At 36.6% G+C, this 15,466-nt stretch overlaps 1 protein-coding gene across 2 annotated transcripts in view; it reads left to right on the forward strand.

Moving 5' to 3' along the window:
• The window catches only part of dcc (DCC netrin 1 receptor), an 83,237-nt gene that overhangs the window by 48,364 nt on the left and 19,407 nt on the right, over window positions 1-15,466 (forward strand). Inside the window, exons 8-13 of one of the 2 annotated variants that reach the window (XM_061733608.1) lie at window positions 3,181-3,415; window positions 5,136-5,290; window positions 8,542-8,693; window positions 10,949-11,087; window positions 12,126-12,175; window positions 14,729-14,870. In XM_061733608.1, the coding sequence (XP_061589592.1) occupies window positions 3,181-3,415; window positions 5,136-5,290; window positions 8,542-8,693; window positions 10,949-11,087; window positions 12,126-12,175; window positions 14,729-14,870 (873 nt within the window). The remainder of the gene's footprint in view (window positions 1-3,180; window positions 3,416-5,135; window positions 5,291-8,541; window positions 8,694-10,948; window positions 11,088-12,125; window positions 12,176-14,728; window positions 14,871-15,466) is intronic. The other variant, XM_061733609.1, reaches the window with a different exon arrangement.

Genomic DNA, 15,466 nt, shown 5'->3' on the forward strand with positions numbered 1-15,466 from the left:
AACAAGTACACACACACACACACACACACACACACCTGAACAAGTACACACATACCTGAACAAGTACACACACATACCTGAACAAGTACACACACACCTGAACAAGTACACACACACCTGAACAAGTACACACATATACCTGAACAAGTACACACACACTGACACCACTCGAGTCCTTTTCAGTCATATAAGAGATTATACTAACGCTAATGCTACTGCAAATGCTAAACACCTTATTATCGGAGATCACTCGAGACCTTTTCAATCATAAAAGGCGTAATCCTAATGCTAACTCTAATCCTATGGCTAATGCGATTGATAATGCTAATAGAAATGCTAATGCAAATGTTACATACCTTATTTTTCAGACACCACTCAAGTCCCTTTCAATCATAAAAGGCATAATGCTAATGCTAATTCTAATCGTACTACTAATGCTAATTGTATTGCTAATGCTAATAAAAATGCTACACACGTTAGCACTCGAGTTATTTTCAAGCATACAAGGCATAATGCTAATGTAAATGCAAATGCTAATGCCAGTAAAAATGTTAATGGAAACGCTAATGCAATCCTACACAATCAGAGACCATTCGAGTCCTTTCCAAGCCTACATGCATGATGCTAATGCTATTGCTAATGCTACATATAATAATGAAAAAAAATATTATTTTTCTTGAATTTGACCATGAGGTCCATTCGTTTTTTAGCAGATTTGTCCGTAAATGTGTCCATTGATCCGGCATATCAATCACCAGTTGAGCTGTCGGTCATTCAATCAATCAAACTTTAATCGTAAAGCACTTTCCAATGCAATCGAAGCGCTAAGCGCTAAGTACTTAGCAGTAAGAATCAATTCCCCCACCATGCTAATCCCAATCGATGCTCCAGCAGAATGATGGAAATGAATGTTGACATGGAAACATGTATCTAAAAGAAATTTATATATATATAAATTATAAATTAAAATAAATATGTATATATATAATATATATAATTTATACATATATATATATATATGTAATTTTTTTATATATATACATGTATATTAATATATATACATGTATATTAATATATATATATATATATATATATATATATATATATATATATATAAATATATAAATAAGCAAATAGATATATTTTTTTTAAATATATAAACATATATTTAAAAAATATATATAAATATATATATGTATATACATTAAAGAATAAAAAAATATATAAATATATACATTTTGTATTCATATATATATATATATATATATATATATATATTTTTTTTTTTTTATTTATTTTTTTTTTCATGTTTCTTAAATGTAAAAAAATCTTCTTCGGCTGCTGGCGGAAAAGAGAGATGAACTAGAGGAGAAACAGGATGAAGTGAAAAGGAGGGATTAGGAATGAGAGAGAGAGAGGAAAAGGGTCAAGCGAAGGGCAGAAGAGAGAGATTTGTTTTCACCGCCAGCGTTTGACCTTAGCGACGTTAGCACACACAAAACACACACACACACACGCACGCATCAAACACACACAAAACACACACACTCCAATCAACACTTTACAGTGGTGTCTGTTGCCATGGAGACCGCTGAGCTCTCTCTCTCTCTCTCTCTCTCTCTATATGTGTGTGTGCCATGGATGTATTATATAACTGGATACTGTACCAAAAATGGCCGCCCATTCATTTCAATGCATTCTGCTCAGCCAGCGCATCCGCCGAAAAAATCTCGGACTTCCTGGTTTACTTCCTGGTACACGGGCCCATAGAGCATGCGCAGTTGAGTCACCTCCCATGATGCTCTGGGGCCTCCCATCATGCCCCGGGGCAATGTGAACGAGTATTAATATAATATGTATTAAAATAATATATTAATTCATGTATATTATTACATGTATAGTATTACATATATTATTAATGTATTAATATAATATAATTACATAATATATATTAATATAAACATCCGTGGAATGCACGGACAAAGCCGTGACGTCACGCCCAGAAAGAGACTTTTCTTTGACTTTTCTGGCCGTTATAAAACATTTTTGACGGATATAAAGTCCATGACTTAAAAATATAGAATACAAAGATTAGTAATAGCCGGTGATTACAGCTGGAGGTTCCTGTGAACAGTTTTAGAGGACGATCTTTTACTATTGCGGTCTATGGGAAAAAAGCTTTCTGGGCCCCATGGGATTTTTAGATGCAGTACCGCGACTGGACACTGGGAAAAATCGGCGCGCCTTCTGAGTGCGAGACTGGGGTGCTGGTGTGTGCGTGTGTGTGTGACGGGGCTCGCCAACCCGCAGCTCTTTAGTGCCGCCCTAGTGGCTCCTGGAGGTTTTTCAAAAATGTTTGACCTCTCTTTTCCTTTTTTTCTTCTTTTCTTCTTCTTTTCTTTTTTTCCCTTTTTTTCTTTTTTCTTTTTTTCTTCTTTTTTCCTTTTTTCTTCTTTTTTCTATTTCTCTTTTCTTTCTTCTTTTTTTCTCTTTTTTCTTTTTTCTTTTTTTTCTTCTTTGTTTTCCTTTTTTTCTTCTTTTTTCTATTTCTCTTTTTTATCTTTTTTTCGTCTTTTTTTCTCCTTTTTTCTTTTTTCATTTTTTCTCTTTTTTTCTTATTTTTTCTTTTTCTTTTTTTCCTTTTTTCTCATCTTTTCTTCTTTTCCTTTTTAATCTCGACATTTCAACTTTTTTCACGCAATTCTGACTCTTTTTTTTATTTTTTGCGGCTCCAGACAAATTAGTTTTTTGTGTTTTTGGTCCAATATGGATCTAAAACATTCTGCGTTGCCGATATTTATTTATTTATTTATTTATTTATTTATTTATTTATTTATTTATTTATTTATTTTTTTTTTTCAAATTCATATTCTTAATTTATTTATATATTTATATTTGCACACACACCTAGATACATATCATTGTAACTCTATGTCGTCTTTTGTTGTTGTTTGTATGTTAACAAAATAAAAAAACAAAATGGTAATAAAAATTGAAAAAAAGAAGATGCTTCTTTTTACCGCTCTTCTTCTTCTTCTTCCTCCTTTTCTTCCTTCTTGTCTTCTTCTCTTTTTCCGTTCCGTTCCTCTTTCCTTCCTCTCATTGGTTCCTTGTTTTGGCCCCGCCCCCTTTCCGTTATCTCCCAATCACATGCTTGTTTTCCCCTCCCCCCCTGAGCAGAGGCCACGCCCCCTGGGCCCGACCCCGCCCCCCTGACTGACTCCTCCTCCTCCTCTCCCCCCCCAGCTTGGCCCCGCCCCCCGGGCTCGCCCCGCCCCCCCTCCGCCCCCCGAAGCCCCGCCCCCGCCGCCGTGTCCGCCCGCGCCGTCAGGCTGAGCTGGCTCCGCCCCCTGGAGGCCGGAGGGGGCGGAGTCTCCACGTACGGCGTGTTCTACAGAGAGGAGGGCGTGGCCAGGTGAGTTAACACTTTATTCTCCTAATTTTACCACTTTATTCTCATAATTTTACCACTTTATTCTCATAGTTTTACCACTTTATTCTCATAGTTTTACCACTTTATTCTCGTAATTTTATCACGTTATTCTCATCATTTTACCACTTTATTCTCGTAATTTTACCACTTTATTCTCGTAATTTTACCACTTTATTCTCGTAATATCGTTACTATTATTATTAATACGCTATCCTCCGGTTGCTACGGTAACGGCTCTCTGGTCGAAATAGTACGATAAAATACGGTATAGTATGATATAAGATATAGTACAATACAATATATTATGATTTAATACGATATATTACGATAAAACACGATAGGATATATTATGATACAATATGCTACGATGCGCTATCCTCTGGTCACCCCGGTAACAGAAGTAAGTAGATAGGATGAAGGAAGGAAGGAAGGAAGGAAGGAAGGAAGGAAGGGAGGGAGGGAGGGAGGGAGGGAGGGAGGAAGGAAGGAAGGAAGGAAGGAAGGAAGGAAGGAAGGAAGGAAGGAAGGAAGGAAGGAAGGAAGGAAGGAAGGAAGGAAGGAAGGAAGGAAGGAAGGAAATGAGCAAAAAAGAAAGGAAGGAAGGCAGGAAGTTGATAAGAAGATGAATGAATGAAGGAAGGAAGGGAGAAGAGAGGAAGGGAAGAAGGAAGGAGAGAACAAGAGGAAGGAAGGAAGTAGTTTGAAGTAGATAGGAAGGAATGAAGGATGTAGATAGTAAGTAGACAGGAAGGACTGTTGTAGATTGGAAGGAAGGAAGGAAGGAAGGAAGGAAGGAAGGAAGGAAGGAAGGAAGTAGATAGGAATTAAGTAGATAAGAAGGAAGGTAATAGGTAGATAGTGTCACGAACCGGGCTGCACGGCCATGACAAAGAGGGAGACGCAACACAAGGAAAGTCAATCAAAAAGGGTTTTTATTAAATAATACCAAATAATAAAGCTAAAAGAAGAACCTTAATTAAATATGGCGTGTGTAGTCTGTAGATCAGTGGTGTAAGTGAGTGCATGCGGGAAACAATGTGGGTGTATGTGTGTGTAAGGTGTAAAACTAAAGCAAAACCAAACCACCAACAAAATGCTGCCTCAGGGATGAGAGAGAGGGGAGAAGTGAGCAGCCAGAGCTTTTTAAAGGCTCCTTGAGCACAGGTGCTGCCACTTCTCTGATGACCCTCAGCTCCTCCCACTGCCACCTGCAAGGGGGAAGACCAGCCACAAGGCAGGAAGGTAAAGAGGGTCGTCACAATAGGAAAGAAGGAAGTAGATAGGAATTAGAAAGGAAGGAAGTAGACTGGAAGTAGATAGGAAGGAAGGTCGGTTGGTAGGAAGGAAGGAAGGAAGGAAGGAAATTAGGAGGGAATGAAGGAAGGAAGTAGACAGGAAGCAGCTACGTTACCGTTGATGCTACTCAGGTCCGACGGCCAGTAGCTGTTTCTCCTCCGACCTTTTTCTCTAAATTGTAATTCATCAATTAATCTCGAAATCTCTACTTTTTTCTCGACATTTCGTCTTTTTTCTCGACAAGTAACGCTAACAGGCAGCGCTGCATCAACGTGTCCGGCCCCTCCCTGCTGGAGTAATGTTGGATATATGTATGGGTGGATGGGGTCACCGGGTAGCCCCTCGTTGCTATGGTAACGTCTCTCTGGTCTCCACGGTAACGTCTCTGTGGTTTCCACGGTAACAGGGAGCGCTGCATCAACGTGTCCGACCCGTCCGTCCACGAGCTAACGGTGTCGCAGCTGAAGCCGGAGCAGATCTACGTGTTCAGGGTGGTGGCGTTTGGGGAGGGGGGCCCCGGGGACAGCTCGGCCCCCGTAAAGATCACCACCAAACCAGACCGTAAGTACTGGTACTATCTGGATATATATATATATATATATATATATATATATATATATATATATATATATATATATATATATATATATATATATATATATATATATATATATATACATATATATATATATATATAAATTGTTGAGGAATTTATCAAAATCAGTTCATAAGTCCGCTCGTGGTATAGTGAGTTCATTCAGCCGGCGGTGAGCACGTCTACACAGACCAAAGTCTGGTTGAAATGCTGACCCAGATTGATTTGGCCACAGGGTTTTTATACAAAGGTTCAATCAACAAAGACAGGAATAAACAAGCCAAGTGAGAGACAGTCAGGTGTGATCTTTCAGTTTTGGGACTACCCCTGAGTAGGCATGGGGCGATATACGATATTATCGTATATCGCGATAAAAAACGGCCGCGATAACGTTATCGTGGGGTACTGTAATTATCGCCAAAAAAAAAAAAAAAAAAAAATTTTTTTTTTTTCTTTTTTTGGAAGAAAGTGTCAATTCACTCGCCCGGTTGCATATCCGGCCCAGACCGGATACGGATCCAGCTGTAGAGGCGGAGCGCCGGGCGGAAGTGAAGAATCCCCCGACGTGTGTTATTGTTGATGAGCAGGCAGAGCATTAGCACTAGCAGCTAGCGCCGAGATGGCATCAAACATGCAGTCTGACTCTGAATCAGAACTCCAAGATACTGGACAACTTCCAGACGGCGACGCCGCCGAACGGATTCTCTATCCTCCCAGCAAAAGGATCAAGTCCAACGTATGGGAGTACTTTGGGTTTACACGCAACATGAACAAAAAGACGAGACTCCTGTCTGCAGACGCTGCTGGAAAAAAGTACCGGCGCCTCAGGCAAATACTATTATTATTTATTTAATATTTTTTCAGAGAGTAGTACAATCCGTGTGCATACTGTGGCACTTTATTTTCACTCAATCTTTGTGTTGGCCATGCAGATTTTGTTTTGTATACTACAGAGCAGTGCCTCTATTTTATTATTTTTCCAGAGAGCCGTACTAAGTAGCAGCCAGCCAAAGTTTTACTGAGTAATACAATCAGTGTGCATTTGGCTCTACTTTGTCACTTTATTTCTATTTGTCACTTATTTCTTTCGACTCTCAGGGAAGTATTTTCTTACAAAAAAAGAAAGTTCAAATAAGTACCGGTACTATAGTTTACACTTTGTAATGCATAACATTTACAGTACACTATTTGTTCTCTACCTCAAGTGTCACTGTGTTGAGAATGATTTGAGAATAAATGTTCTGAAGGAACCAGTGGATCCACGGTTAGTGTTTTTCCTTGCATTTTAAGAATTTTATCTGGATTTTTTATCGTAATCGTGATATTTTTGTCCACTAATATCGTGATATGAAATTTTCATATCGTCCCATGCTTACCCCTGAGTAGTCAGGAAGTCCATATATGGTCCTCGTCTCTGCAGGGGCTGGAAGTCAAGCCACTCCCACGGTGCCTGTCTCGGCAGGGATGCAAGACGCCGGAACTTGTGTGACAATAGGTCAAGCGGTGGTATGAGGTAGGCATGGGACAAAAATATTAGTGGACAAAAATATCACGATTACGTACTCCCATACGTTGGACTTGAACCATTTGCTGGGAGGATAGAGAATCCGTTCGGCGGCGTCGCCGTCTGGAAGTTGTCCAGTATCTTGGAGTTCTGATTCAGAGTCAGACTGCATGTTTGATGCCATCTCGGCGCTAGCTGCTAGTGCTAATGCTCTGCCTGCTCATCAACAATAACACACGTCGGGGGATTCTTCACTTCCGCCCGGCGCTCCGCCTCTACAGCTGGATCCGTATCCGGTCAGGGCCCGATATGCAACCGGGCGAGTGAATTGACACTTTCTTCCAAAAAAAATAAATAAATAAAATAAAATAAATTTGGCGATAATTACAGTACCCCACGATAACGTTATCGCGGCCGTTTTTTATGCCCCATGCCTAGTATGAGGCTGGGGCAACTTGCAAGGCCTCGTTCCCCTGCAGGGGTTTCAGGAAACTGGAATTTGCATGACAATGCGTCAAGCGGGGTATGAGGCTGGGGCAACCTGCAAGGCGTCGTTGTCCCTGCAGGGGCCACATGCTGTCACAATGCTTCATCAATATACACGTACTAGTACTATCATATATATATATATATATATATATATATATATATATATATATATATATATATATATATATATATATATATATATATATATATATAGACCTACAGAGAGGGGGGCCCCGGGGAGAGCCCCCCCTGAGGATTACTACTAAACCAGACCATAAGTACTGATACTATACACATATATATATATATAGACCTACAGAGAGGGGGCCCCCATATGCATGTGTGTTTGTATGTGTGTAATACTTGTGTATACATGTGTGTAATACTTGTGTGTACTTGTATAAATGTGTGTAATACTTGTGTGTGTACTTGTATAAATGTGTGTAATACTTGTGTGTACTTGTATAAATGTAATACTTGTGTGTACTTGTATAAATGTGTGTAATACTTGTGTGTGTACTTGTATGTGTGTAATACTTGTGTGTACTTGTATAAATGTATGTGATACTTGTGTGTACTTGTATGTGTGTAATACTTGTGTATAAATGTGTGTAATACTTGTGTGTACTTGTATGAATGTAATACTTGTGTGTACTTGTATGTGTGTAATACTTGTGTGTACTTGTATGTGTGTAATACCTGTGTATACATGTGTGTAATACTTGTGTGTACTTGTATGTGTGTAATACTTGTGTATAAATGTGTGTAATACTTGTGTATAAATGTGTGTAATACTTGTGTGTACTTGTATGTGTGTAATACTTGTGTGTACTTGTATGAATGTAATACTTGTGTGTACTTGTATGTGTGTAATACTTGTGTGTACTTGTATAAATGTGTGTAATACTTGTGTGTACTTGTGTGTGTGTGTAATACTTGTGTGTACTTGTATGTGTGTAATACTTGTGTGTACTTGTATGAATGTAATACTTGTGTGTACTTGTATGTGTGTAATACTTGTGTGTACTTGTATAAATGTGTGTAATACTTGTGTGTACTTGTGTGTGTGTGTAATACTTGTGTGTACTTGTATGAACGTTATACTTGTGTGTACTTGTATGTGTGTAATACTTGTGTATACATGTGTGTAATACCTGTGTGTACTTGTATGTGTGTAATACTTGTGTGTACTTGTATGTGTGTAATACTTGTGTTTGTCCACAGTGCAGGCCCCCGGCAGGGCGGAGTCTCTCCGAGGCTCCGCCCTCTCCTCCACCTCCATCCAGGTCACATGGGAGGCCCCGGCCAATCAGAACGGGCCGCTGCTGGGCTACCGCCTCCTGTGGAGGGAGGAGGGCCAATCAGGAGAGGAGCAGGTCTGGCCCCGCCCCCTTAACCATAAACCCCGCCCCTTTAACCCTAAACCCCGCCCCCTCACCCATAAACCCCGCCTCTTCAACCATAAACCCCGCCCCTTCAACCATAAACCCCGCCCCCTCACCCATAAACCCCGCCTCTTCAACCATAAACCCCGCCTCTTCAACCATAAACCCCGCCCCTTCAACCATAAACCCCGCCTCTTCAACCATAAACCCCGCCCCTTTAACCCTAAACCCCGCCCCCTCACCCATAAACCCCGCCCCCTTAACCATAAACCCCGCCCTTTAACCCTAAACCCCGCCCCCTCACCCATAAACCCCGCCCTTTAACCCTAAACCCCGCCCCCTCACCCATAAACCCCGCCCTTTAACCCTAAACCCCGCCCAGCCCAACGGGACCCTGCTTGGCCAAATGTCGAGAAAAAAGTCGGAATGTTGAGAAAAAAGTTGAAATGTCGAGATTAATGTTGAAGTACAGAGATATAGTACGATATAGTATGATATAATATAATATTTTACGATAAAATACGATATGCTACCATAAAATACGATATAGTATGATATACGATATATAGTACGATATATTACGATAAAATACGATATACTATGATACAATACAATATATTACGATATAATACGATATAGTACAATAGAATATGATAAAATACAATATAGTACGATAAAATAGGATATAATACGATATAGTATGATATGCAATATAGTACGATATATTACGATAAAATACAATATATTATGATATACGATATAGTACGATACAATACAATATATTACGATATAATACGATATAGTACAATGTAATACGATATATTATGATAAAATACGATATAGTACGATAAAATATGATATATTACGATATAACACGATATAGTATTATATAGTACGATAAAATACGATATAATACAATATAGTATGATATATTATGATACGATATAGTACGATACAATACAATATATTACGATATAATACAATATAGTACAATATATTACGATATACTACGATAAAATACTATATAGTATGATATAAGATATGGTACGATACAATACAATATATTACGATACAATACAATATATTACGATATAATACGATATATTACGATGAAATACTATATAGTATGATACAATACAATATATTACGATAAAATATGATATAGTACGATATACTATGATACAATACAATATATTACGATATAATATGATATAGTACAATAGAATATGATAAAATACAATATAGTACGATAAAATAGGATATAATACGATATAGTATGATATAACACCATATAATACGATAAAATACGATATAGTATGATATGCAATATAGTACGATATATTACGATAAAATATGATATAGTACGATATATTACGATAAATTACTATATAGTATGATATAAGATATGGTACGATACAATACAATATATTACGATATAATACGATATATTACGATAAAATACGATATAGTATTATATAATACGGTATACTATGATAAAATACGATATAGTACGATACAATACAATATATTACGATATAATACGATATATTACGATAAAATACTATATAGTATGATATAAGATATGGTACGATACAATACAATATATTACGATATTATACGATATATTACGATAAAATACGATATAGTATGATATAATATGGTATACTATGATAAAATACGATATAGTATGATATAATATGGTATACTATGATAAAATACGATATAGTACGATACAATACAATATATTACGATACAATACAATATATTACGATATAATACGTTATATTACGATGAAATACTATATAGTATGATATAAGATATAGTACGATACAATATGATACGATATAGTACGATATAGTATAATATAATACGATATAATACGATATAGTATGATATAGCATGATGTAACACAATACAATATGATATAGTACAATACGATAAATTACAATACAATTTATTACGACACGATACGACATCCACCCGCCCACCAGGCCACACCCACCAGTGATGTCATCACTCCATCACTTCAGGCCACACCCACCAGTGATGTCATCACTCCATCACTTCAGGCCACACCCACCAGTGATGTCATCACTCCATCACTTCAGGCCACACCCACCAGTGATGTCATCACTCCATCACTTCAGGCCACACCCACCAGTGATGTCATCACTCCATCACTTCAGGCCACACCCACCAGTGATGTCGTCACTCCATCACTTCCCTAACGTGTCATTTCCCCCCAGAGCGCGGAAGTGGGCGGGACTAGCTACAAGATGGACGGCCTCAGCAAGTTCACCGCGTACAGCGTACGCGTCCGCGCCGCTAACCGCTACGGATTGGGCCCGGCGTCCGAGCCCGTCGTCGTCACCACGCACTCGGACGGTGAGCCGTGTTCACGTGCTTTTCTGGAGAGAGAAATAATATGATATGATACGCTGTAGTACGATACAGTACGATAAATTACAGTACAATGAAATACAGTACGCTAAAATACAGTACGCTAAAATACTTTACGATAAAATACAGTACGATAAAATACAGTATGATAAAATATGATACGATACAGTACTATAAAAAATAGAGTACGATAAAATACAGTACAATGAAATACAGTACAATAATATACAGTATGATAAATTACAGTACGATAAAATACAGTACGATAAAATACAGTACGATAAAATACTTTACGATACAGTACGATAAAATACAGTACAATGAAATACTTTACGATTAAATACAGTACGATAAATTACTGTACACTGAAATACAGTACGATAAAATACAGTACGATAAAATAAAATACGATTCAGTATGATAAAATACTGTACGATATGATACACTATGATAAAATACAGTATGATAAAAAACGATACGATACAGTACGATGAACTACGATAGAATACAGTACGATAAAATATGATATAGTACAATATAGTACAAAATTGTATAATATGATATAATACAATATATATTACGATACAACACGATATACTATGATGAAATACGATATATTACAATATATTATGATATAATATGAAATAGTACGATATAATATGATATAATATAATATAGTACGATGTAATACGACATAGTACGATATAATACGATATAGTATGAAATAGTACGATATAATACGAAACAGTACGATAATATCGATATTGTACGATAAAATACGATATATCGTTTTTTTCTAACATCACTTAAACTTACAATAAATAGAAATACAATAAAATACACTTGTAAATAATGATAAAAACGATAATAGTAATAATAAATAACAATTATAACAATAATAATAACAATAATAATAACAATAATCATATATTTAAAAAGAAAATATATATATATAGGAATATATATATACGAATGAAGGTCCTGAATTGTGCTGACTCTGTGTCCGTGTGTCTGTCTCTGCAGTTCCTAGCGCTGCTCCGCAGAACGTCTCCTTAGACGTGGTTCTGTCCCGGGTAAGTAACGATATGAACGTACGATATAATACAGTTCTGTCCCGGGTAAGTAACGATATGAACGTACGATATAAACGTACGATATAATACAGTTCTGTCCAGGGTAAGTAACGATAAAAACGTACGATATAAACGTACAATATAATACAGTTCTGTCCAGGGTAAGTAACGAGAATAACGTACGATATAAACGTACGATATAAAACAATACGATAAAATACAGTTCTGTCCAGGGAAAGTAACGATAAAAACGTACGATAAAAATGTACGATATAAACGTACAATATAATACAATATGATAAAATACAGTTCTGTCCCGGTTAAGTAACGATAAAAACGTACGATATAAACGTACGATATAATACAGTTCTGTCCCGGGTAAGTAACGAGAATAATCGCTACGTAAGAAATCGTAAACAAAGTTAGACAAAGTTTTGAAAGAAAAAGAAAAACATAAGCAAGAACATGTCGTATTATGTATTATATCGTATGATATAATACAGCACGATGAAATACAGTACGATAAAATAGAGTACGATAAAATAAAATACAACACGATACAGTACGATAAAATACAGTGCAATGAAATACAGTTGATAAAATACAGTATGATAAAATACAGAACGATACAGTATGATAAAATCAAATATGATACAGTATGAGGAAGTACGATAAAATACAGTACGATAAAATACAGTACGATAGAATACAGTACGATAGAATACAGTACGATAAAATACAGTACGATAGAATACAGTACGATAAAATACAGTACGATATAATACGATAAAATACAGTACGATAAAATACGATAAAATACAGTACGATAAAATACAGTACGATATAATACGATAAAATACAGTTGATAAAATACAGTATGATAAAATACAGAACGATACAGTACGATAAAATACAGTACGATAAAATACAGTACGATATAATACGATAAAATACAGTACGATAAAATACGATAAAATACAGTACGATAAAATACAGAACGATACAGTATGATAAAATCAAATATGATACAGTATGAGGAAGTACGATAAAATACAGTACGATATAATACGATAAAATACAGTACGATAAAATACAGTACGATAAAATACAGTACGATATAATACGATAAAATACAGTACGATAAAATACAGTATGATACAATACAGTACGATAAATACGATACGATAGAATACAGTACGATAAAATACGATAAAATACAGTACGATATAATACGATAAAATACAGTACGATAAACTAAAATATTATACGATAAAATACGATACAGTACGATGAAATACAGTACGATACATTATGATACATTACAATGAAATACGATAAAAGAAAATACGATATAATACAGTACGATAAAATACGATACGATATAATACGATAAAATACAGTACGATAAAATATGATATACTGCAATGTATAGCCACACCTTTACTACATATATATATATATATATATATATATATATATATATATATATATATATATATATATATATATATGTATACAGAGGTGGACAGAGTACTCGACCCCAGTACTTGAGTAAGAGTACAAATACTACTGGTCAAAATTTACTCCGTTACAAGTAAAAGTAGCTCAGTCAAAATATTACTCGAGTAAGAGTAGAAAAGTACTTGCTTTTAAAGGTACTTAAGTATCCAAAAAATAAATGCTTTTAAATTTACTTTAAGTAAAAGTAAGAGTAAGAGTAAATTTCGGCTCTGTCTTGACAAACGCAGGCTACTTTGGCGGTATGGTTTTGAGGAGGCTTGACGTATTTCCGCTTTACGTACATCCCAGTGGAGAGCGTGCACTGTGATAGGTTCCTCCTTTGACAAAAACAGCTTGTGTCCAATAGGATTTTAGGGAAGAATAAAAAAGAGCAGACCTGAAAGTAACGAGTACTTTTCAGCCTTCCTAGAAATTTACTCGAGTAAAAGTAAAAATATTTGTCTTGGAAATGTATTCAAGTAAGAGTAATAAGTACCAAAGAAATCTAATACTCAAGTAAAGTACAAATCCTCTGGATATGTACTTAAGTACAGTACTCAAGTAAATTTACTCCGTTACTGTCCACCACTGTATATATATATATATATATATATATATATATATATATATATATACTATACCCAGAGCATCAGGGTGTTGGTGCTTCCCCCCTATCGTATGTATATTTATATATATTTATATTTATATATATATATTTCCCCCCAGAGCATCAGGGTGTCGTGGATTCCCCCCTATCGTATGTATATATATATTTATATATATATATATATTTTCCCCCAGAGCATCAGGGTGTCGTGGATTCCCCCCTATCGTATGTATATTTATATATGTTTATATATATTTATATATATATATTTCCCCCAGAGCATCAGGGTGTCGTGGATTCCCCCCTATCGTATGTATATTTATATATGTTTATATATATTTATATATATATATTTCCCCCAGAGCATCAGGGTGTCGTAGTTTCCCCCCTATCGTATGTATATTTATATATATATATATATATTTATATATATATATTTCCCCCAGAGCATCAGGGTGTCGTGGATTCCCCCCCCGAGGAACAGCCAGAACGGCCTCATCACCGCCTACAAGATCAAGTACAAGAAAGCCGGTCGCCGCGGCGACCAGGAGGCCATTGAGCCCAACAACCTGTGGTACCTGATCACCGGTGAGTCCCGGGACTCCGGGTTCATATATAAAACATTTCTCCTTTCCTTCTTTCCTCCTGCTCTCTCCTTCCTTCTTCCCTTCCTCTTTTCTCCCTTCCTTCCTTCCTTCTTTCCTTCTGCTCTCTCCTTCCTTCTTCCCTTCCTCTTTTCTCCCTTCCTTCCTTCCTTCCTTCCTTCTTTTTTCCCTTCCTTCCTTCCTTTATTTATTTTCTCCCTTCTTTCCTTCCTTCCTTCCTTCTTTTCTTTCTTCCTTTTTCCCTTCCTTCCTCCCTTCCTTCCTCCCTTCCTTCCTTCCTTCCTTCCTTCCTTGCTTCCTTCCTTCTTTCCTTCCTTCTTTTTTCCCTTCCTTCCTTCCTTTATTTATTTTCTCCCTTCCTTCCTTCCTTCCTTCCTTCCTTCCTTCCTTCCTTCCTTCCTTCCTTCCTTCCTTCCTTCCTTCCTTCCTTCCTTCCTTCCTTCCTTCCTTCCTTCCTTCTTTTCTTTCTTCCTTCCTTCTTTCCTCCCTTCTTTCTTTCCTCCCTTCTTCCTTGACCTGAAGACAGCACAAGGGTTAAAATCCACCGTATATGATTCAGTTAAAACAAAACAAATGAAA

The sequence above is a fragment of the Cololabis saira genome, chromosome 11 (genome assembly GCF_033807715.1).
Source record: "Cololabis saira isolate AMF1-May2022 chromosome 11, fColSai1.1, whole genome shotgun sequence".
NCBI classification, from domain to species: Eukaryota; Metazoa; Chordata; class Actinopteri; order Beloniformes; family Belonidae; genus Cololabis; species Cololabis saira.